At 37.8% G+C, this 25,076-nt stretch overlaps 1 protein-coding gene across 2 annotated transcripts in view; it reads left to right on the forward strand.

Annotated features, from left to right (window-relative positions):
- cyld (cylindromatosis (turban tumor syndrome)) overlaps positions 1-24,013 on the forward strand; it is a 69,165-nt gene extending 45,152 nt beyond the window's left edge. For both annotated transcript variants that reach the window (XM_072547341.1, XM_072547340.1), the window contains exons 13-17: positions 9,525-9,657; positions 10,484-10,592; positions 13,254-13,372; positions 16,951-17,167; positions 19,472-24,013. In XM_072547341.1, coding sequence (XP_072403442.1) covers positions 9,525-9,657; positions 10,484-10,592; positions 13,254-13,372; positions 16,951-17,167; positions 19,472-19,656 — 763 coding nt within the window. In that variant the 3' untranslated portion in view covers positions 19,657-24,013. The remainder of the gene's footprint in view (positions 1-9,524; positions 9,658-10,483; positions 10,593-13,253; positions 13,373-16,950; positions 17,168-19,471) is intronic.
- Positions 24,014-25,076: the final 1,063 nt, after the last annotated feature.

Consider the following 25,076-nt stretch of genomic DNA (forward strand, 5'->3'; position numbering starts at 1 on the left):
CTCATCAGGATTGGGATGCAAGAAATCAAACTTTGAATGGGATCACCAATTCATCCAACACAAGAGAATTCTAATTGTTTGAGCTATTGTTGTCATGGCAATGAAGCTGGATCTGTTAATTGTCAATGTGAGCTCACTGACGAATCTCAGCCCAGACTGATAAACTTTGGTTGGTTAGAGTACTGCTATGGAAAGTGGACTAGTAGTCCCCATACCCTTTCTCATTAAAAAAAAGTATAATATATGCACATGTTTTGCTTATACAGAATGGGGTCTTGTCTATGACTATATATAGATTCCCGGACACTTAAGATCACTTGTAAGATTTGTAGTATATTTTAAGTTGGTTTTGAGTGTAATTCTTAACACTGAACTATTTAATAAATCTTGTCCAGTGGCAGAATTAATTGACTGCTGGACACTGTTCTATATTTTGCAATCATAAGTTGAATAAGCATCTTAGCATAATGCAGTGAGTCAAAGGGATGAGTACTGGAATCCTGACCAGAGAGTACCTGCCTGGTCTGATATTAATCAGTGAAATTTGACTGTTAACAGACTGAGTGCATGCATTTGCTGAGTAAGAATGTGTCTAAGTCTTTAATTTGTGCAAACCTCTACAAGCCTAACTTAACCTTCAACCTGAGCTTGAGAAACTTGTCAGAAATAACTGTGCTAAATTTTAATAAGGGTAATTTCTTACTCCTTAGGAGGAGTTGAGGAGCAAAGGATTGACATATTGAGGAAGAAAGACTTTGGGAAAGGGATAAACTGACCATTGTTAACCAAGGAAGTTATGAATAATATCACATTTTGAAAAAAAAACTTAGAATGCAGCAAAGATCAGTGGTAAATCAGAGATTTGGGAAAGTTTTAGAAGCCAACAAAAGATTACCAAAACAAGACTAAAGATGGAGAAGATAAACTATGCAGGCAAACTATTTTTTTAAAAAAAGGCACAGTAACAGCTTCTTTAAATTAAATTTAATTTTAGAAAAGCGAGAGAGAGGTCAGATGAGCATAGGTCCCGGCAGGGTTTGGAGGGATATGGGCCGAGTGCTGGTAGGTGGGACTAGATTGGGTTGGAATATCTGGACAGGTTGGACCAAAGGGTCTGTTTCCATGCTGTGCACCTCTGACTCTACGTAGAACTTGGAAATGGCGAAGGAGTTGAAGTTGCAGCAGTCTTTGTGGTGGTGGACACTGATAGCATTTCAAAAATACTAAATAATCAAACCACTTAAGTAGGAGAGAAAATGAACACAATAGCTATAACCAGAGGAAAAAGTATGAGTGAAGATAACTCGGTAAAGGCAATAAGTCCCCTTGCCCTGATGGGTTGCACCAAAGGATTTTTAAATAAGCAACTACAGTGATGGTGGTTGGACTGGTAGGTTTCTTCCAAGAACCTTTATTTTCTCAAAATGTCCCAGAGGATAGGAAAACTGTTTGTTAATGTAAGACCCTTGCTCACAAAGGGAGGCAACTAAAAGCAGGTTAATATATGCTGTCTGTCATTGGGAAAATGGAATCTGTTCTAAAGAATGTATTGTTACAAATATGTAATATAATCAGGCAGAGTCAGCATGGCTTAGTGAAGGGGAAATCATGTCCAACACACTTAGTACTGTTGTCTGTGGAGACAGCAGAATAGATAAAGGGAGATCAGTAGATGTAATATGTCTTGCTTTCCAAAAAAATTCAGTAAGGTACTACATGTAATTCTATTTAATAAAAGCCCACAGTGTTTGGGGTCATATTAGCATGTATTGAGGATTGGCTAAGTGATGGAGTTGGGATAAAAAGGACATTTTCAGGATGGCAACCTAATGTAACTGAAGAAGTGCCACAGGCATCTGTGTGTGTGTGTGTGTGTGAAAAAACAACATAGGTGACAGACGTGAATGTATTATTGCAAAGAATACAAATAACACAAATTAGATGAGAAGGCAATTGGAGGGTCGCATAAAAAGTCTACAGAGGATATTCTGTAGACAGCTTTAAACTTTGCAGGTGTAATATATTGTGGGGAAATATGAGGGTATGCGTTTTAGCAGGAGGAATAGAAGAACTGAATATGATTTAAATAGGGGAATACTGCAGAAAGTTGTGGCATGGAGGGCTTTGAGGATCTTCATGCATGAATCACAAAAAGCTAGCATCCAAGTTCAGTGGATAATAGGGAAGGCAAATGGATTGTTGGGCCTTTATTTCAAAGGGAATAGAGTATAAAAATACAAAGGTCTTGCTAAAGCTACACAAAGCACAAGTCAAGCCACAACAAGAATACTGTGCATAGCTTTGTTCCCCTTACCTAAGAAAAGACAGAGTGACATTGGAAGCAGTCAGAGAAGATTCACTAAGGGAGGAAAACTGGTCAGAGTCATACCTAGAATAGAGGAAGATGGTTGTGGTTGTTGGAGGTCAATCATCTCTGTTCTAGAACATTTCCATAAGAGTTCCTCAAGGTCCTCCTGACTCTTCAGTCAGGAGTCAGAGATGTACAGCACAGAAACAGACCCTTCGCCCCAACTCATTCATGCCAACCAGATATCCCAACCCAATCTAGTCCCACCTGCCCATATCCCTCCAAACCCTTCCTATTCATTTACCAATCCAGATGCCTTTTAAATGTTGCAATTATACTAGCCTCCACCACTTTCTCTGGCAGTTCATTCCACACATGCACCACCCTTCGGTCTCTTTTATATCTCTCCCCTCTCGCCCTAAACCTATGCCCTCTGCTTCTGGACTGTCGCTCTTCTCTCCCTGCCAGACAGACAGACACACACAGACACAAAATTTACCCTGTCCATACCCTTCATGATTTTATAAACCTCTAAGGTAACCCCTCAGCCTCTGACACTCCAGGAAAATATTCAACCTGCCCCTATAATTCAAGCCTGGCAACATCCTTGCAAATCTTTTCTGAACCCTTTCAAGTTTCACAACATCTTTCCGATAGGAAGGAGACCAGAATTGCATGCAATATTCCAACAGTGGCCTAACCAATGTTCTATACAGCTGCAACGTGACTTCCCAACTCCTGTACTCAATACTCCAACCAATAAAGGAAAGCATAGAAAACAGCCCTTTTGATTCGCTCCACATCCATAAGCATTCACTTGTTCCATCACTGATGCATAGTAGTATCACTGTGTAGCATCTAAGATGCATTGCATTAATTCACTGTGGCTCCTCTTCCAGACCTACAACCACTATGTTTTAGAAGGAAAACGGCAGCAGATACAAGAGAACACTACATTTGCAAGTTCACCTCCAAGCCACTTATCCTGACCTGGAAATGTAACACTGTTGCTTCAGTGTCAGTTTGATCAAAATTCTGAAGCTCCTTCCCAAACAGCACTATAATTGTGCCAACATCCAATCGATTGCAGTGGTTCAAGATGGCAGCTCACCACCATCTTCTCAAGGGCAACAAGGGATGGCAATAAATACTAGCCCAGCAAGCAACACTCCCATCCCGTTCATGACCCAGAAAGAATTTCCTAGTCCTGATGACTGCAAACTAATTGTTTTGATTTTGTCTTTTTAGCCATATTGAGTTTGGTACTACTAAGGAATTATTTGAAAGCTTCTTGTCTAGTTTTGTTGCAGAAATGTAGCTATTAAATGGGAAGGAAAACATTTTCCTCAACGTCCAAATATGGTTAACAGCAGCAGCTTGACTTTTTTATGTAAGCAGTTGTGGCAGCCAAATTGTACATGGCAATTAAACTAACCAATTTATCTGTTTGGGTAACAGATGAAGAGTTGACTGCTGGTAAGGATTTCCTGTTCTGCAGGAAGTGCCATACATCTAACGTATTTAACATTTCATCAAAACAAATGCATTTTGTCTGGTTTTGCAATGAATTGTCAGCTTAGATTAAATCTCCACATTCTGTTCTGGGCCTTATACCCATGACAATCTTAATCAGAGTGAAGAGTGTTACCACTCAACCAACCTGCCACTGAGTGTGCAGAATTGGGCTTTGAATTGTCCATGTTATGGATTGGAGTTTAAAGTGGTTCTGAAGCACCTACACGCAAAAGGCATACAGCATGGAAACAGACCCTTCAGTCCAACCAGTCCATGCTGACCATAATCCCAAACTAAACTGGTCTCATTTGCCTATGCTTGGCCCATCGTCTTCCAAATGCTCTGTATTCATGTACTAATCTAAATGTCTTTTAAATGTTTCATCACTTCCTCTGGCAGTTCATTTCAGGCACAAACTGCTCTTTGTAAAAAAAAAAAGCCATCATATCTTTGAATATTTCTCCTCTTATCTTAAACTATGCCCCCTAGTCTTGATATCCTTCACCCTAGGGAAAAGGCGCATACCATTTATCTTAGCTAATCCCTCATGATTTTATAAACCTCATTAAGGTCCTTCCTCAACCTCCTACACTTGAGTGAAAAAAGTTCCAGCCTATTCAGCCTCTCCTTATAACTCAAACCTTCTATTCCTGGCAACATTCTGGTAAGTCTCTTGTGATCCCTCTCCAGCTTAATAATATGCTTCCTATAGCAGGGCATGGATCGTGGTGGATTGAAGCAATTAGTAAATGGCAAGCTGATGTATGTTCGAAGTATGCAGGGTAGCTGCATCATGATGTTGCATGATAATTTAATAACCATGCTTCAGTTTTGAACCCAACACTCCAGTAATTTTATTAAGCAATGGAGAAGACCTGCCATCAGCATTATTTAAAGGAATTATCAACCAAGTGAAGCTTAGTTATTTTTAGTTCATTTCTAATAACTGTTGGTAAGATTTAAAATATCATCTGATGCTCTCTGTAGTTGCTTCCAAGTCTCATATTATCTCTAACTTGGCACCTATCACTGTTGTGGCTGCTCAGAGTCTTGAAATTCTATACTTACTACAGTGACTATCCCATCATTAGATGGACTGCAGAAATTCACCAACATCCTACAACATTGTTTTTGCTCATTCCTACCCAGAAACAAAATGAAACTTTGCCAATGTTTCCCATATCCTGAAAAAGCTCCACTGTCAGATGAGGCAGTACCTATGAACCAATTACTGTGTTACTCTTTATTGCCCTTTTGATTTTAAAACCTACTACCAGATCCTATTTGTTTTACCTTTTTGATTAACACATGACCTTGGGAAGATGTTCACTATAAAATTACAATGGGACGAAAACATTTGGATTTCTTCACCATTGTCTTTTGTGTCTTGCAATAAGGCCCCATTCTACCTTGCACAAGAAAGCGGAGTTAACATTTCTTCAGAATTGCTTGTATCTAGGAAAAGGTTGATTTTATATATGCTGAAGAAGGATGGGAGGAGTAAATGATAGGTGGCGATGAAACTCAGATGGAGAACAACAATTGGACAGACAGAAATGGGTAGCTGTCTTTGAGACCATTAGTAGCTGACCATGGGATGACAAAGCCAGGTGTGTGGGGGTTGGGGTAAGGAGAATGGGAGGGGGTGCTCAGGCCCTAAAATGATTGATCTTTGTATTGAGTTCTGAAGGCTGCATTGTTCCCAAGTGAAAAATGCGATGCTGTTCTTCCAACTTGCACTGATCATCACTGGAGCACTGCAGCAAACTTGAGACCGAGCTGTTGGCCAGGGAACAAGGTATGTTGAAGTGGCAGGTACAGGAAGCTCAGTGGGGTGGCACAGTGGCTCAGTGGTTAGCATTGCTGCCTGACAGTGCCAGGGACCTGGGTTCAATTCCTGCCTTGACAACTGTGTGTGGAGTTTGCCCATTCTCCTTGCGTCTGCATGGGTTTCTTCCAGATGTTCTGGTTTCCTCCCACAGTCCAAAGATGTGCAGGTTAGAGTGGATTGGCTATGCTAAATTGTCCATAGTGTTCAGGGATGTGTAGGCTAGGCGCATTAGTCAGGGGTAAATATAGAGTAGGGGAATGGGTATAAATGGGTCACTCTTTGGAGGGTCGAAGGGCCTGTTTCCACACTGTAGGAATTCTAAAACTTTTTTGCAGACGTGCAATCCCTTCACCTATCCATCTCCCATCAGAATGGACGCCAGGATCTCTGATTCTTCTTGAAAAAAGACCTGAAAGTCCCCATCCACCACCACCCTCCTCCGCCAGGCCAAGCTTGTCCTTATTTTGAGCAACTTCTCCATTAATTCCTCTCTCTCTCTCTCTCTTCACGTCAAAGGTATGGCGATGGGTATCCTCCGTGGCCCCATTTAAGCTTGTCTTTTTGTGGGTATGTGGAACTTATTTCTGTGCTACTCAGGAGCCCCAGCCACAACTCTTTCTACATTATTTCAATGACATCAGTGCCTCACTTTTCCGCAGTTGGAGAAGTTTATCAATTTCATTTCCAATTTCCACCCCACACTCACCTTCACCAGGTCTATTACCTATCTGACTCCTTCCCTTCCCTTTTCTTCCTTGACATTCCTTTTCCATTTCTAGGGATAGGCTGGTTACCAGTATCCACTCCAACCTACTGATGCTCACAGGTACCTTGATTACACATTCTCATACCCTGCTTCCTCTAAAGACTCCATTCCATTCTTTGTTTCTCCAGCTTTGTCATGTCTTTTCCAATGATGCCAGGTTCTCCAATGAGAGCCTCTGAAATGTCACCATTTTCCTCGACCAAGGATTCCCCAACACCATGGTTGACACAACTACGATAGGGTCCCCTAGTCTTCACTTACTACCCCACCAGCATCTACATCTAAACGATCATTAGTTACATTTGCACCACCTCCAATAGGATCCTATCACCAGACATACACTTCTCTGCCCCTCTGGCTCATCTTGGTCCACTCCTCCTCCACCCCAAACTCCCTCGCACCTTCCCACACATTGGAGAAGGTGTAACCCATGCCTGTTTACTTCATCCCTTTACTTCCTATCCAAGGCACCAGACAGACTTTCCAGATGAAGCAACAATATACCTGCACTTCATTCAATCTAGTCTACTATACTTGCTGCTTGCAATGTGGCCTTTTCTGCATTAAAGAGATGAAACACCAACTAGGCGACCGTTTTGTGGCACACCTACATTCTGTCTGCAAAAATGACCCTGAACTTCCTGTTAGCTGCAATTTCAACAGACTACCCTGTTCCCTGGCCAATATCTGTCTCAAGTTTGCTGCAGTGTTCCAGCAAAGCTCGGCACAAGCTTGAAGAATCTCATTTTCCACTTGGGAACACCATAGCCTTCGGGATTCAATATCAAGTCCAATAATTTTAGGACTGAGCACTTCCTATCATGTCCCTGTCCGAACCCTCACGTATCAGAATTTGCCATCACAGTGGTTGCTAACACAACCATCCTAATAATGGTCCCAGTTAACAGCTATTGATTTCCCAGGATGAACTTTACCCATTCCTTCATCTCTCCAACTGTTAATCTCTTATCTCTGGACTCCATCTCCACCTATTGTTTACTTCTCTCCTTCCTTGCAATGTCTCGCCCCCATCTTCGGTGTGGGTGTGTTGTGTGTTTGTATTCAATGCTATGATGAATTCTGAGAAAGCATCACTTGACCCGAAACATTAACTCTGCTTTCTCTGCACAGGTGCTGAGTTTTCCCAGAAATTTCTGATTTTGTTTCTGACTTCCTGCATCCACAGTTATTTTTGGTTCTTTAAAGTAATGGGATATTTAGCTGAGGTTGCCTTTCTGGTAAGGATTATCTCGGGTGTGTCTTGATATGTTTGGACAGGTTGATTTTTTTTTTTCTTTTTTTTTATATAAAGAGCTGAGTGCTTAATCCCAACCCCCCTCCAGCTACATTCTTACTGGGATGTCTTTGGAAGGAAGCACATGGTGTCCACTAGCACCTTCAAAGCTTTTAAAGATATTTGGGAACCTGCTGGAGCTAGAGTGTGTCATTCCAAACCCATCATTGGCACAGTGCCTGCATTTTGACTTAGTTTCCTATTCTTTTATTTTGTTTCACTGTCCCTGATGGGAAGTGTGTAATTTGATCTTATTTAAAATCTCAAACAAAAAGAGCTGGTATATTTCTTTGATTATGTCTATGCCTGGGTGTCTGTGAAGAGTGAGCACATGGTGTCCATTCAAGGAGCAACGAAATCGACGTTTCGGGCAAAAGCCCTTCATCAGGAATAAAGGCAGTGAGCCTGAAGCGTGGAGAAATAAGCTAGAGGAGGGTGGGGGTGGGGAGAAAGTAGCATAGAGTACAATGGGTGAGTGGGGGAGGAGATGAAGGTGATAGGTCAAGGAGGAGAGGGTGGCCCAACATTTCAACTCCCCCTCCCACTCTGCCGAGGACATGGAGGTCCTGGGCCTCCTTCACCGCCGCTCCCTCACCACCAGACGCCTGGAGGAAGAACGCCTCATCTTCCGCCTCGGAACACTTCAACCCCAGGGCATCAATGTGGACTTCAACAGCTTCCTCATTTCCCCTTCCCCCACCTCATCCTAGTTTCAAACTTCCAGCTCAGCACTGTCTCCTTGACTTGCCCAGACTTGTCCTACCTGCCGATCTCCTTTTCGACCTATCCACTCCACCCTCTCCTCCTTGACCTATCACCTTCATCTCCACCCCCACTCACCCATTGTACTCTATGCTACTCTCTCCCCACCCCCACCCTCCTCTAGCTTATCTCTCCACGCTTCAGGCTCACTGCCTTTATTCCTGATGAAGGGCTTTTGCCCGAAACGTCGATTTCACTGCTCCTTGGATGCTGCCTGAACTGCTGTGCTCTTCCAGCACCACTAATCCAGTATTTGGTTTTTCAGCATCTGCAGTTATTGTTTTTACCACATGGTGTCCATTGGTAGCCTTGAAACTTTTAGGGATAGGTGGGTCCTGCAAGGGTTGGTGTACATCACGTCCCTATGCAATACTGCTCTGATTCTGTCCTCTACTTTCCTTTCCCTTCTCTGGTTTTTAGATTTTGTTTTTTGCTTATAGTCACACTGCCCCGGTGTTTATTATTAGCTGTTTTGTTAATTTGTTAATTAGGTGATTGGGTGAATTTTATAAAAAAGAAGGCCTAAATTTTTCCTGAGTGGTCAGGTGGCTTCTGAATTGGGAAAAAAAATTCCCAAAGACAAAGGTGAAACTGGCATTTGAGCAAAAACTATAGATTTACAATAAACTCATTGTAAATCTCCGAATATCTTTTACTGCTTAATTCAATATACAGATATCAATGATACATAACAAAGAAATGTGGATGCTGTAAATCTGAAGCAAAAACAGTTTTTCCAGTAATTTCTAAGCACATCTGGCAGCATCTATGGAGAGTAAGCAGAATTAATATTTCAGGTACAGATCTTAAGGGTCACTGGATCTGAAATGATAACTTTGCTTTCTCTTCACAGGTGATGTCAGACCTGCTGAGTTTCTCCAGCAGTATTTTTTTTTGGATACAGATATTAATCTGGTAAACAGTACGAACAAGGAATTGGATTGACATGGTTTGCATTTCTTAATTCCAAATTCACTGACTACACCATCAGGTGGGCAAATTCTACACTTGGGTAGAATTCATCTCTTTTGCATTTATTTCAACACAGATCAGCTGGACAAAAAGTACAAGATTGTTTCTTTTACCAAATATTCATGGATAAAAATGAAAATGTTGGTGTACCAACAATTCAACAGTTACTGGAATGGTCCTTTATTACCAGTGACCTTAAATTTGCTGAGGTATGGAATACTTAAATGAATATCTCAGAACAGCATGACAAAGTTTATTTTAATTTTGGAATTGTGAAAGTTAAAAAAATGTTCATCTTCTGATTACACTGTCCAGCTTTGCTTAGTTTTTGTAGTGTGTTGGGATTTTTTTTATTTATGTAGTCAGGTTTAAGATCTCCTTGAACTCGCTTGTCTTTTATCAGACAAGGAGAGGCCTAAATTAACATTGATACTGATTTTTAATTTACTTGTAAAATGTATAAAATTCATGTCACTGTCACATAAACTGACAAAAGGGTGGCATACAATCAACTGGAATTTGAATTTAATCCTAGTGAATTCAGCAAAGATAATATGGGGAATTGGCATTATCATCAACGGTCACATATAATGTTATAGGAGTTTTAAACAGGTAATGCTCACCTTGGAGGACAAAGTTTTCTTTAAATTTTTGATTCTAAATAAATAGTGTTAGGGTTAGGATTATTTATTTTAAAAGTAATCCTCAAGCATCCTGAGAGTTGGGGGGAAATTGCATTGAACATTTACCTCTCTGAATTAGTTTTTTTATTGTAAAGTAAAATCTTAAGTTTTATTTTTACCAAAAGTGTATCAAAGAAAGTAGTAGTAATTAATGAATGGATATTGAACTGAAGAAATTGGAAGTATTTAGAGAACCTGGATAGCTGAGCTCTTTGCAACACATGATCTACAATACATTAATTCTAAATTGCATACTGTAAAGCTTTGAAAGTTTTGAGCATGTAGCTCATTTTGAATTTAACAAATAATCTAAATAATCAAAATCCCTACAATTGTCCACTTTTTCTTGAAGGCACCTTCATGTCTAATAATTCAAATGCCTCGATTTGGAAAAGATTTCAAGTTGTTCAATAAGATATTTCCATCTTTGGAATTGGATATCACAGATTTATTAGAAGACAGTAAGTAACATTTTTAGTGTACTTCTATGTACTTTTAGGACTATTTGCATCTTTCAGTGTTACTATGAGAAACCTTGCAAGAGAAAAAAGACTGGCCCATTCACAACTTTTTTAAAATCTAGGTCTGTCTACTCTGCTCTTGTTTTGTTTTTGTTATTCCTTGTTGTTTCTCTCAAAAGCCAGTAAACCTTTTGAAATAGATCATGTCAATGTAATTTGCTAAAATTTCAATAGTTTTTAAGCTATGAACAAACATAACTAATAAAGCATTTTTAATTGGAGGAGTTATTATGCTTAAACTTAGTATTTTTCAGAACAAAATAGATTGGTTGCTTGATATCGCCATTCCAAGGAGGGAACTGTTACACTCCTGACCTTGGGGCTGTGGCATTGTTTCTTGGCTGTATGTTATTATCCTCATTGAATAGTTCGTTTTATCATTTTAAACACTTTTATTATTGTTACTGTTATTTTAAATTATTCACTTAAATTGAATAGTCTTGAGTGCCACTTGATTACCTTGGTGCAAAGTTTGCAAGCTGCTTGAATGTTTTGTATCTCCACAAAATCTAGTATCAGGAATCAACTTTCATATTCTATTGATAATCCTTGTCTGTCCATTTTATTGTGAGGTGTCTGGATTATTGCTCGAATGTTGAATAATTTTCGTTGGATAGCTCAACCACACCATAGAAAATGTACAATTTCTTGTGCTATTTCTGGTTTTTGTCTCATCAAAGTTTTGGGTACAGGACAAATTATCCTGTGTCTGCAACCTACATTTTTATTTGGAATAATGACAATTTGCCATAGTTACTTTTGAATTTTTCATTTCACATAGGTTCTAATCTTCCTGAGCAACAAATTTTTAAGAACTTTTGAATTGACTTCATTACTTAACACTATTGATTTACGATAACTCCGAGATACTGAGTCCTTGCCTGTCGTAGTTTTTGCTTGTGACTCTGGCTGTGGATGGGCTTGTATCTATGAATGGTGTCTGACCGATTTTAAGATTATACTGATTAAACTTTGAATATAGACAGTGTTTATAGATTGGCACAGCTAAGAATTTTTCGGTAATTGCTCGTTTTGTCTGTAATATAGCTAGCAGCCACTTGAGGGAGTACCACATCGCAAGAAGCCCAGGAAGTGCAGTACAGACTCCTTTTGAAAGAGGATGTTTTTCAAAAGAAAATTCCTAAACATGGAATCATTTCGGGTGCTTACCCACTAGCTTCCGAATTCTTCTCACTTTCCTATTTTGTCACCTTTTTAAAGAATCTGATGGTCAATTTCTGCCATTGGTTACTTTCTTCATATCCTGCTACCATTCAAAGTCGATACGTTGTCAACATCGCTGTCATGCTAATGCATTGATTTGATTTTTTTCTAAAGAATTTTGTACTTTCAATAATACATTTTGTGGCTTTTTGACATCTATTAGGATTTTAAAACAAAAAAAGGCTTTCTCCAAAGTCCTCATCCCTCAACTACCACCATCACTGTTGCAATGACTTCCCTGAAAGGGTAATATTAGTTGCAAATCTAACATTGCATGTACAAAGTTGGCTACCTAGGGTATTCATTTATATTTTGAGAGAATTAATGTCATATTCACAACCATGTCATTGAGTTATGACATGTTTTCTGCTAAAGCAGTAGTTTTGTTACAGTACTAGAATATATCCTTTCTTTTTGAATTTTTTGAAAAAATTTACTGAAGCAGAAGTAAACTTTTTATTCATAAGAATATGGTGTTGACAGTGATTGCTATGCCTCCAAAGTTGCTGTTCTTTATCTGTAAATCTAGGTTACTGGTAGGCTATTCTATAAAATAGCTAGCACTTTTTGTGTGCCTTTTGTGGGCTTGCAAGGCCCTCGGTAATTTAGGAAGCTTGTGATAGCAGAAAACTATTGAAACAATGCAGTATTAAATTTAAAATACCAAAGTACCTGCAACATTTAATCTCTAGTGAAGTAGAAAATACTCAGTAAATAGTCTAGAGTCAGAAGAATGAAAGATGCCTATGGGGGTGTGAGATTGAGAAGATTTCTCAAAGAGAATGAAAAGTTTGCTTGCCATAGCTTTAATCTGGCAGGTTAATGGAATTGGTACCAGAATTTGTGCCAATTACTTGTACAAGGCAGAGGACAGATCTTAATTTTGTGTTATAGTGAAAAAAGTTGTGACTTGAAGTCACCATTTGCTTTCGTTATGCGTGTCCTTCAGTGACTTTAATTGCCCCCACCCAAGCTCTTGTGCACTGAAAAATGTTTTAATGTTTTTGCATCAGTCCAGGTGAAGGTGGTTCACTTAGCAAACTGCATTTATCTAGACTTGACAACTGGATTGTATCATTCAGTAATATGTGTCTTGGATATTTAATAATTGTCATCTTGAGAGGGTATTTATATTATTTTCTCACTTTTGTATGAATAAGTTGCTAGTGCAGTGTGTATGGTCAGTAGTTGGGCTAGTCATTTATTCAAAAACTTGGAAGAATTTGTTAGAGACAGATAATTCTTTCAGAGTATCTGTTGCTCATGACAAATAGTTTTGAAGTGTGCTGAAAAATTCATGTTCTTATTTATTAAGAGTAGTTTATTATTAAAGAGTTGAAAGTACAACTAGTTGACAATTTTGTCTTTATATTTTAGCACCCAGAGATTGCCGGATCTGTGGAGGTCTTGCACTTTATGAATGCAAAGAATGCTATGAAGATATTGATATAACTGCTGGAAAAATCAAGCAGTTCTGCAAAGCTTGTACTACTCAAGTAGGTATTTTTCTTAGTGGATTATAGAAATCATCCAAGATGACAGGCTCTATATTGACCAAAATAAACATCTGTTATCAATTATATATTCACTTACCACTTGAAAAATTGGCTATGGTTTATTCAGTCTAAGAATATTCTTCATAGAAATTGCAAGACAAAAGAAAGGCCAAGATCCATCTCGATCACATCTTAAACTTTTGACCATTCAAACCATGATGATGAAAAACTTTGGGGTTCGTGATTCGAATGTCAGCTGTTCCTTCAAGCTTATTATTGCACTTACCACTTGTTTTTCTGAAATTATTCATATATTGTACCACTAAATGTGATTTTCAGGGACAAATCCAATTTTTCATTTGAAACTGTGCTAACTGCTAACACCTCCCTAGGGAACCTGCTCCATAGATTGACCACTTGTTCATTTAAATATTTCTCTATGGATTATTTCTGAATTCACCTTCCTTTGAGTACAGTCTTTGGTATAGGAATTGTTACATCTTTTATATATTATGTTTGCATATTTAGATTAAGGAGTACACTGTACAAAATTTGCCAATACATAAAGTAACTGTTGGGATAATAGACTTCAAGATATAAACAGATGTAGTAGATAGACACAACGCAAATGTGATTTTAGGCAGATGACTGAGTTCGTATATTTTGAGAGAAGCAGTATATTTTGGCAAGCTGTAATTGCACATAGATCTGGCATGCATATTCAAAAATATTTGAAGATTGTGTTTTTAAAAATATGTCTATGTATTGAAATATGCATTCTAGTTTACTATTTTATTTGTGCGTAATAGATAAACCTACAAGTTGAGTGGTTAAGAAAACCTATCAGATATGTTACTTCACAAATACAAAAGTAAGAAAGTCATGTTAAATCTTTTAATCTTAAACTAGACATTGTATAATTCTAGGCACACTGCTTTAAGGATGTCGAGACTTCGATAAGGTTACAGTGGATGGGCTATTCAAATAATATCTGAAATAAAGAACTTGAGCAATGTGGTGATATTTGAGGAGCGAGAGTTGTTATCCTTAGAACAAAGAAAAATAAGGCGTGACATAATAGAGAGAGAACTTTTGTTGTGTTTTGACAGAGCAAGTAGGGAGAAACTGTTCCCTCTGACAAGTTGCTGTAACCATATGTCATAAATTGAGAAGAATTGACAAAAGAACTAGAAGGGACATTTTAAAAAATGTTAACAAAATTTTAAGAGCCAAAATACTTTAAAGGATGGTGGCATCAGACCCTATGGGACTTGCACAAGACAATTGAATATATACTTGAAGCTGACAAATTTGCAGAATTATGAAGACAAAAAGCTCCGGATTGGAACAAAGATTGTACAGCTTTAAAAAAGCCAGAACAGGCTAACTTGGCCAGATGTCTGCTACTTCCCATGCTGCAAGATTCTGAATCTAACTGATTTCTGCAGATTGTTTGTAGAATGGTGAAATTTCAATTCTCTTATCTATAGTGATGTAACTTGGAATTATTTTGAACATTATTCTCTGCATTGTTATTTTAAATGCAAACTAAATTTGATTTAGTACCATTATTTAATGAACATTTGTTGAGTATCCAAATAGGGGGAAGTTATATTTATTATAGATAACTGGATAGTGTTTCTAAATCCACAATAGTTGCACTTAGCTGAGCAAGCATATTGGCTTATTAGTATTCAATGAATGTCACCACAGTGGTATGCTAGAGTCTTCAGTGAATGTTTATTTGTTTCAGGATGATATTGGGTTGACTACAATTAGACTGTGAATTTACATTACTAATTTGAGTCTTGTAGATTAGATTAGATTCCCTACAGTGTGGAAACAGGCCCTTCGGTGCAACCAGTCCACAGCAACCCTCAGAGTAACCTACCCACACCCATTTCCCTCTGACTAATGCATCTAACACTATGGACAATTTAACATAGCCAATTCACCTGACCTGCACATCTTTGGACTGTGGGAGGAAACCGGAGAAAACCCAGAGGAAACCCACGCAGACACTGGGAGAATATGCAAACTCCACACACAGCTTTGTTAGTACTGCAGAGCTTTGTTAGAAAGTGGCAATGTGTGTTTAGAATTTTTCAATCTAGTAGATGAAGTAATTCCATGTATGTAAGGACTTCTATCAGCTGTAATTGTGAGAACACCATGCCAATGAGAACACTCTTGCCCCTTATGCTCCTGTCGATGGTTTGTGGTTGTTGTGCTTGTTCCTTTTGCTGTTGATTTGAAAAGAGTGAAGTTAATTTTTAAAAGCACCTTTTATATATATATAAAACCCTTCAAGACACTTGCTCATAGAGAATGAAAAGAAATTGGTCAAGGCAGTTGGAGATGCTATGAGAGCTAGGTTGTGCAGCACTGTAATTCAGTTAGCTGCACTGTCCAGTATCAAGTAAGGAAAATTATTTTACTCTGTGTGGTTATGATTTGGACTGCATTACCTGGAGTGTGATGGTGGTGGATTTTATCATGGCTTTAAAAAGCAAATTGGATAATTATCTGAAGTAAAAAAAATTGCAAGAGTCCAAGGAAAAGATGGGAAAAATGGGCACAGGCACAATTAGTATAAAGGCTGTCTATTTTGTGGTCACTCTCTGTGACTCTATTCAAGAATTTCTTTTGGCATTTATTGCTAAAGGAATAGAGTATAAAAGTAGGGAAGTGTGGCTGCAACTCTAAGGCATTAGTGACATGGACATAATTTTGATTCCCTTATTTGAGGAAAGATGTAGTTGTAATGGAGACAGTTGGGTGGAGTTTCACCAGATTGATTCCACACATGAGGGGTTTGTGTTATGAAGACTGAGCAGTTTAGGTCAATACTTTATGAAACTTAGAAGAATGAGAGATCTTTAGTATCTTCTATACCTCAATAAGGATTGACAAATTAGGCATAGAAATGATGTTTCCTTATGTGGGGAAATCTAGAATGAGAGGTCATAGTTTTATGATAAGGGATAGCAGATTTAAAACAGATGAGGCGGAATTACTGCTGTCAAAGGATCAGTAATCTGTGGAATTCACTAATCCAGAATTCAGTGGATGCCGAGACATTGCGTTAATTTAAGGAGGACATTGGCCAATTTTTTAAATTAATAATTGGTTGAAGGGTTATGGAGAGTGAAATTGAGGACGAGATGAGATCAGCTATGATCATATTAAATGGCGGAGCAGGCTCGAGGCTGAATTGCCTACTCCTTTCTTCTCTTTTTATATTTGCAAGTACTAACCTAACAATTTAACAATGAGTAGAAAATTGTCATCGAAATTTGACTGATTCACTTTGGGGAGGGAAACATATCTAGTTTGGGCTATAATGGATTCCGTCTGTCACAGCAATGTGATTTGTCTTCTAACTCCTCTCTGAAGTGGCCTGGCAGTCCACACAGCTTTCCTTAAGAAAAGGAAAATGGGCATTAAGTCTAGCCTTAGCAGCATTTGCATGAGTTTAGAAAAAGTTGAGTATTTGAACTGTAGGCTATTCATATCTGTACCTTGCAGAAGCTTGAAATAGTGGCTTCAGCTTGCATTGATGCAGTTCTCTGTTCCAGGTACATCTCCATCCTAAGAGGCAAGGACATGAACAGAGAAAAGTGTCTCTACCAGAACAGATGGCTGACTATGCCTGGAGGCAGTGTTGTGTACCCAGACAGAAGATGAAACTGTTTGCTGTGCTCTGCATTGAGACTAGTCACTATGTGGCTTTTGTCAAATATGGCCCAGATGACTCAGCCTGGTTGTTTTTTGACAGCATGGCTGATCGGGACGGTACAGTGAAATTTTCATGACTTGTATTTCCTTTGTCTCTTTAATCTTTTGTACTGCTTGTGTGTTGTCAGTCATTGTTCTGGAATCCAGGATTTGTGCCCAGAGGTTTTCTGCGTAGCAAACTATATTTGGGCAAATTAACACAAGTTTTATTTGCGTTAAGTAGAATCTACAAATGAGTTTCATTGTTCTATTATTGCCTCTTTAGTTGTATTACTTATTTTTAATATTGCATGGGAAACTTAGATGCACTGAAGAAGAGTGTTAACTACTAAACATCAGTAGTTGACGATTCTTTATCACCATAAACAATCTGAACAAGCTGAAGGTCATTCTGGTATGCACTGGTTATCAAAAAGCTATGGGCATTCAGCATGATAGCAGCCAATCTATCTCTAAGACAATACTGTAAATATACCAAGAATGTGCATTTTATCACAGCAATTGAAACTCTGGATGTATCTGCCTTGCATTGTTCATGCATCTGCTATTACACAAATCCAAGGTAGTGGATTGGAAAAGCAAATTTCTGTTTGATTCACATTACAGTTGCATAATGTTTTATTTCGAGGAACGTTAGAAGGAATTCAAGTGCATTTAACATGGCATTTGTTATCTGCACTTCGAATCTAGAATCCCTACAGGCCCTTTGGCCCGACCAAGTCCATACCGACCCTCCAAAGAGTAACCCACCCAGACCCGTTCCCCTACCCTATTATCCTATATATATACCCCTGACTAATGCACCTAACCTACACATCCCTGAATATTATGGGCAATTTAGCTTGGCCAGTCCACCTAATCTGCACATCTTTGGATTGTGGGAGGAAACTGGAGCACCAGCAGGGAACCCATGCGGACACTGGGAGAATGTGCAAACTCCACACACAGTCTCTTGAGGTTGGAATCAAACCCGGTGCTGTAAGGCAGCTGTGCTAACCACTGTGCCACCATGCCGTCCCCACTTGTGTAGGCATGTGGACAATTTGTGATTTTTGGGAAATGAGGTTGACTCCCACTTTTGGCTTAAGAATTACATTGTAGTTCATAATTTCTTTTTAAGAGGATGCAGTTATATTGAGCTGTGTGAAAATCTTTGAATTATTTCTGAAACTTGTTGTGTTGCAGGGAAGTGTGACATCAAATTTGTCCGTAGCAAGATCCTCCAAACAGTAATGAGATAAATAACTCTAACCATTTGTAGCATTGGTTGAGGGATCACTTTTGGCAGCATTTCTATTCCTTTACATTTACATCAGAGAGAAAAGATAGGGTCTTTGTTTAACATTGCATCCAGAAGATGGTGTCGCCTGTGTTTGCCTGAAGGAGTGATGTAGCGTTGTAATGCAAACTAAATTGTATTCAAAGAGATGAGGGTTGACAGTCGTTGGACCAGTCAACTGCCGGCTTTAGCTAATGCTCTAGAAGCATGACCTTTTTAAACTGTACCAAAGCAGCTGATGGGATCTAATTTCAATTAATTAAATAGCTCATTTCAATGAATAAATCTGGGATTGAAAGTGGTCTCTGTTACATGCACTTTTTATTATTATTATTATTATTATTATTATTATTTATTATTTATTATTGTAAAACCCCATCTAGTTCAGTAATGTCCTTTAGGGAAGGAAGTCTGCTATCTTTATCTGGGTTGGCTTGCAAGTGACTCTAGAATAAAGAAAATGTGAAATAGCCTAAAAAGTGACTCGGTTCTGGATAATTAACAAAAATACTGGAAATTGCTGGAAAGCTTTTGAACATCACCAGATAATGATATTTTAAATGAAGACTTATAATTTTGGGTTTTTTTCTTGTCTTTTCATCTGACCTTATAAGATAGCAATCAATTCAAGGTTTACATGAATGTTGGCATGTCAGGAACTGATATTCTGCAAATATCATTCTGGCATAACTTAAAAAAGAATGTTGCAACCAACCTCTTTCTCTTTCGTTAAATTTATAGTTACACGTACAATTAGTATGATAGCATTGTTAAAAACTGGAATTGTTGACTGAGGGCTTAGCCTAACTTGACCGTAAATGAGTGTGATCTTTAACTGCTTCCAAATATATCATCTGGTAGATTTTTTCACATTTTCCAATTAGGTATCTTGGATGCAGTGGGAATTTTAAGATAAATTCATTTGAATGGTTTTCACTTTTAAAAATTCCAGCTCTAAAATTGTTTCTGGAAATGTTAAATTCCACACTGCATACTCTGCACATTTTGTGGTGTGACAACGTATACAAAAAGCCATTAGAACTATAATTGTAGTTTGATTAACTTTGGTTTTCTTTTTGTAGGTGGGCAGAATGGCTACAACATCCCTCAGGTGACTCAATGTCCTGAAATAGGAGAATATTTAAAAATGTCACCAGAGGAACTACATGGTTTGGATCCTAAAAGTATCCAAGGCTTTGCACGAAGACTGCTGTGCGATGCATATATGTGCATGTACCAGAGCCCAACAATGAGTTTGTACAAATAGACTGTGTAAACTCTCTGGTCCTTAAAGAGGCAACCTTGAGTAATTTATTACATTTCAAAGAATGTCTGATTACATTAAATAAAGTGAAAGTATTGTTGTAACATGTTTTGCACTGTAGAATATGTCTAGTATTTCTTAAGTGTTTGCTAATTGACCGTCAGGTGTGCATTTTTTTTTAAAAGTCTGTTCCAGGATGCATTCATGTGTAAATGATTAATTTTTCTTCATTTAACTTCAAAAATATGAAGGTACTGATTTGTTCTTTAATCCTATACCTTTATAGCTTTAATTGGTTTATCATTACAGACTGACTGATTTATTTATCATCCTGTGCAATTTTGGAGTAGAGTTAACCAATTGCAATGTACACATTCCTAACTCTCATGCTAACTATTTGACACATGTTGCTCATTGGTATTCCTGTGTTCCAAAGATTGTGATTTTTATTGTCAGCCCCCACCTGTTGGTACTATTTTACATGGGTCCTGGCTGTTACCAGTAGATCTCGCTTGATGTTTTCCATTTTGTTATGAACTTATGAGCCATTATATATTTTTGTGGACCTATGAATATTACTGCAGTTTTCTGGTAATTCCCAGGAATGTTAATTACACTCACATAGAGCTTTGTCTTTGAAAGTTCATAATGTCATGATTTGAGCCTTGAAGGAGAAATACTTGTCAAGAGAAACAGGGGCACAACAGCACTGAATGAAATATTTTTTAGTATTTGTGTTTTTTTTTGTCTGTATCTTGTTGTTGGGTTGTGATAAGGCCTGACCAGTCAGATCCTTGTATCTGGTAATACAGAAAATGTGATCAGAAAGGTATTCTGGATCTTCAAGTTGATCATCGCAATGTGTACTGTAGGGGAAGCAAAGCTATCCATGTTTATTCTTACACACTGAAATCTTCTCTTTCTGAAGGAGACAATGATCAAAGGGAAATTACTACTTTAAAGTAGTAAGGAAAATACAATTGTGTAAAACATGCAGAACCTTTTCCTACAACCAATTAACAAACTGTATTAGCATTTGACCCTTCCTTTTCCACAGGATGTCATTTGTCATAGCATGGACTTGAAGCAAAAAAAAGGTATCAGTCTATTAGGTTTGAAAATCTATTTGTATACCTTCTCAGCTACATTGTAAAGTACAGTGTTATATGCATGGAGTCTCTATCATATTAAAAGATCTTCAATTTGGTTGTGGATAAGCATGTATAATTATATTTTATTAGAATTTTGTGCATTGATCTAGTACTTAAAAAGAAATAACTGGCATCAGTAAATTACCATAGTACTAATACTATCTGGTACCAATATGGAGCACCCGATGCAAATTGTTTATGTGAAACATTGACTGTTTTTCTCTCAAGATTGGTAGATGTGTAGGTCATTTTCTTTTATTTTATCTAAAGAACCTTTTAAGTTTATTGTGAACCCATAACTTAAAAAAAAACACATCCATGGGCTTCATAACTGGAGTTGCAATAATTCTTGATTTAGTTATAAAATCAGTTTCTTTGCAGTCAGCACATCAGAAAAGATAAAGATGGATACTATTTGTTTCTGCTTCGAGGAGAATTGACAGGAGTTGTTTCTTTAGTTTGCGTTTTGTCAAACAAGACAATTGCACTCTTAATTTGATTGATTGAGGTTCTGATTCAGCATTGTCTTTTGTGAGTTGAGCTGTTTAAAGCACAGTTTTTAAAATGAATGTATCAGTTATGAAGAAGGGAGAACATGACCAGGTTCAGGTCAGGACCAGATTTTCCCTATGGGCTTCACTCACTAACACTCTCTCAAACTGTGTCTTTCACTTACAGTTTCTTTTAAGGATTGAAGATGACTAATTTCCATTTCAGTTCAATGGGTTCTGAGATGGCTGATCTTTCTGCGTGGTCAGCAGACTCTGCTACATGTGTGGCAGGTGATTGTTGGAAAGGTTGGGTAGAAGGGTCATTTGGAGATATGTGCGTTACCTCCTGTGACTTTGCACATTTCAAATGAACATCCTGTGTTTGGTGCCTTCCTAAATGAGCTTTCTCTGTTTTAGTTGGTCACAATCCAGGGTCTTCCATGAGTCCTACAAACCTTGATCAAATTGATCACACCATCCAACCAGATCAGAGCTAATTAACAGGAGTTCAACAATGATCAATGTAGGAGATGCAAATGTATTGGGAATCAGCTCAGCTTCCTAACATTGACTCATTTATTCCCTCTGTGATGCTTCAGAGCTCCTTCTGTGCACTATTATTTTGAATTTTTTTTACATTTGTTGGTTTGAACAAATCCAGTTTCTTTTCATTTTACATTCTCTGATCAAACTAGTTTGCCATGGAAATTGGGGGTGTGGCGATAGGGTTAGGGTCAGCACATTGTCCTTTCACACTAAAATCTCCGACCTGTTTCTGATCAGTCTTATCAGATCCACAACCACCAAACTGTTCACAAATTGGCAACCTCACTCATGAGGCACATGTTAAATGAATTGATACTAGTTAGGGGAAATGGAACTCTACCAGTCCAATAGAGAGTGGCTCGCACAGTTTTGAGACAAAATAAAAAGCTTCTTCCTGAAGGAGGTGCCTCCTATTGAAACTGGGGAATAAAAAGATAAAATGTTTCATTACAATCATGAAAAAAAACAAAGAGGAAAGAGAGTGACCTACTTTGTTTTCTTCGTAGAAGCATCACACTTCCCGGGGCACAGTTTAGTCTGTCATTGTGAAGTAATCTTTTCGCAGTAACTCAGAAGTGACAGCCTAATTGGAACCAGGTCCCAGTCTTAACGGTTCTATGAGAAATCTTGGAGAAACTTTCTCGCATCACTTGGCCTTGACACTGGTGTGTAATTCCAGTGTTGTGCCAATTTGCATTTTTTTAAAAAGTGATCTCATAGGCACTTTATAAATTGATGGGTTGTTTTGAGACTGTGCAGGGTGCTCTCCTAGTGGAATCATTCATGCAGAAAGTGAGGACTGCAGATGCTGGAGGTCAGAGCTTAAAAATGTGTAGCTGGAAAAGCGCAGCAGGTCAGGCAGCATCAAAGGAACAGGAGAATCAACGTTTCGGGCATAAGCCCTTCAGGAATAAGGAGGGTGTGCTAAGCAGGCTAAGATAAAAGGGACTTGGGGGAGGGGCGTTGGGAATACGATAGGTGGAAGGAGGTTAAGGTGAGGGTTATAGGCCAGAGAGGGGGTGGGGGCGGAGAGGTCGGGAAGAAGATTGCAGGTCAGGAAGGCGGTGCTGAGTCTGAGGGTTGGGACTGAGAAAAGGTGGTGGGAGGGGAAATGAGAAAGCTGGAGAAATCTGCATTCATCCCTTGTGGTTGGAGGGTTCCTAGGCGGAAGATGAGTCAGTCAGTATAAATCAGGTGTTGCTGACTGTGAATTGATTTTGTAGTTTCAATCTTGGACTGGTAACATGGTATAGTTGGCGTTGGAGAGCATTCAGACCTTGCATTTCTTTTTAAATAGCAAGGGTCAGAATCATGACACATGAATGCTGTACTGTTGGAAAATGAAGCTGCTAACAGAGGTGAAACTGAATTTTGTTTAATTACATGAAATATTTGGCTGTATTTTACATACAACTTAAATAATTTGCATTTATATTGTACCTCGGTCCTCGTGCTAAACCTGATGATTTGTTTATTACATTGGTGTGTTTTAGTGAATTTGCATGGTGAGTGCACACAACATATATATAATAGCTATGTAAATACATGTATACTGTCATTTTTCAATCTCATTGCATCAGTTCATTTTTCTTTGGTAGTGTAAAGCTATTTCGTTCTCAATTGCTGCACTCAGTGTGACTTTTAGAAAAATAAACTGGCTACATCTGTAATGGATCTGTAATAGCATGTTTCTTTTTGTTTGAGTGTTGTCTTTAGCTGTTGAGAATGTACCAATTTGCTCCTTTATCAAATAAGTAAATACCATGAATTAAGATTATAAGCTTTTTTTTTCTAAAACTAAACTTGAGTGACAGATCCTGGTTAACTTATTTTCAATGGGTTTCGATTATTATGAGCACTTGAACTTTGAATATTTTTGAAGCAAAATAGCTTTTTATGCTGAGTTAAGATTCAAAACGCAAGGTCAATGCACATGAAAGGTGGCATTCCAGTTTTTATAAGAGATCACTTGAATGTTTGCCTGGTATTTTGCAGCCAGAAAACAAGAGCACTGAATTCTGATAAGTTGGACAATTTTAAATGATCCTTGCACTATTCTAACTGCAGTCTATTTGGAACAAAGTTGAATTTTTCATTTTGTTTATCCGATTCTCTTCTGTACCAAGTGTTCAGATTTAAACATTAAACTGTTTGAATTACTGAGAAAGAGAATGTGATTTTTTTTTGGCGATTCACACTGAATTGTGAATGTGAATGATTTTGCTTGCATTGTGTTTTTACTAGCTTTTGATTAAGGATGCAGCAACTTGTTTTGAAACAGCTTAATAATTTGAGATGGTGTATTATATTCATATTAATTTTAAGAACTATGAAATATGAATTAATTTTACACATTGTGTAACCGTTTCCAAAAACATTGTACAAAAAAATTGTGATTGACTCTCACTTGATTGAAAAATTTGACGGAATTGATTCCATCATTAAATGGTGCACATAAAAGTTTGCCAAATTTGTAAATTTTCATGTAGAAATGGTTTGAATGATACCTCCACCTTCAGGGTATTATTTGAATTGCATCTTTCAATAATTGGAGTTTGGTAGATTTTGTTATGAGCTTTTTAAGCTTACATTTTTAGTGGTATTAGATGTACAGCTTGGACCTACATACAAGTGTTCTATAATTATGCAATTGTCAATTTGCTTGTGCAAGCAGAATATTATATGCACACCTAGGATTATTAACTAAGAGTTCATTAAAGCACCAGACAAATCTTCAATTCTCAATTCTAACCGTTCATTAAACAATTAACTTAAATTTACCACCACATTTCATTATTGGTGTAAATTATGTCTAAAGGAATCTTGTACAAATTAATTAAATTCTATCAATTTATTGTTTTTAAACTCCCATTAGGATCTACATACACTTGAATGAATGCATTTTACTTTTTTGACAAATTTAGTAAAGTCAGTCAATAAACTCTTAATGATCTCTGGATTAAAGTAGCACTTAAACAAGTATATAAATAATTAGTGTGGTTGGTTTTAACACAAAAGTTTATAGAAGCAGTTTTGTTACAATACAGTAATTCAGCACTGTTGATTATATGTTTACAATTATGGCTATATGATATGAAAGTTGTGAAATTGGTTTAGATTTTACTTCCTAGGATACTTGGCTATCTAATTTTGTTAACTTCTTGAATATCTTTTAAGGTCTAGGGACATGGAGTTCATTGGCCCTGATTTTTGGATACAGAGGTTACTATTTGTG

This window comes from Chiloscyllium punctatum, chromosome 26, assembly GCF_047496795.1.
Source record: "Chiloscyllium punctatum isolate Juve2018m chromosome 26, sChiPun1.3, whole genome shotgun sequence".
NCBI lineage: Eukaryota > Metazoa > Chordata > Chondrichthyes > Orectolobiformes > Hemiscylliidae > Chiloscyllium > Chiloscyllium punctatum.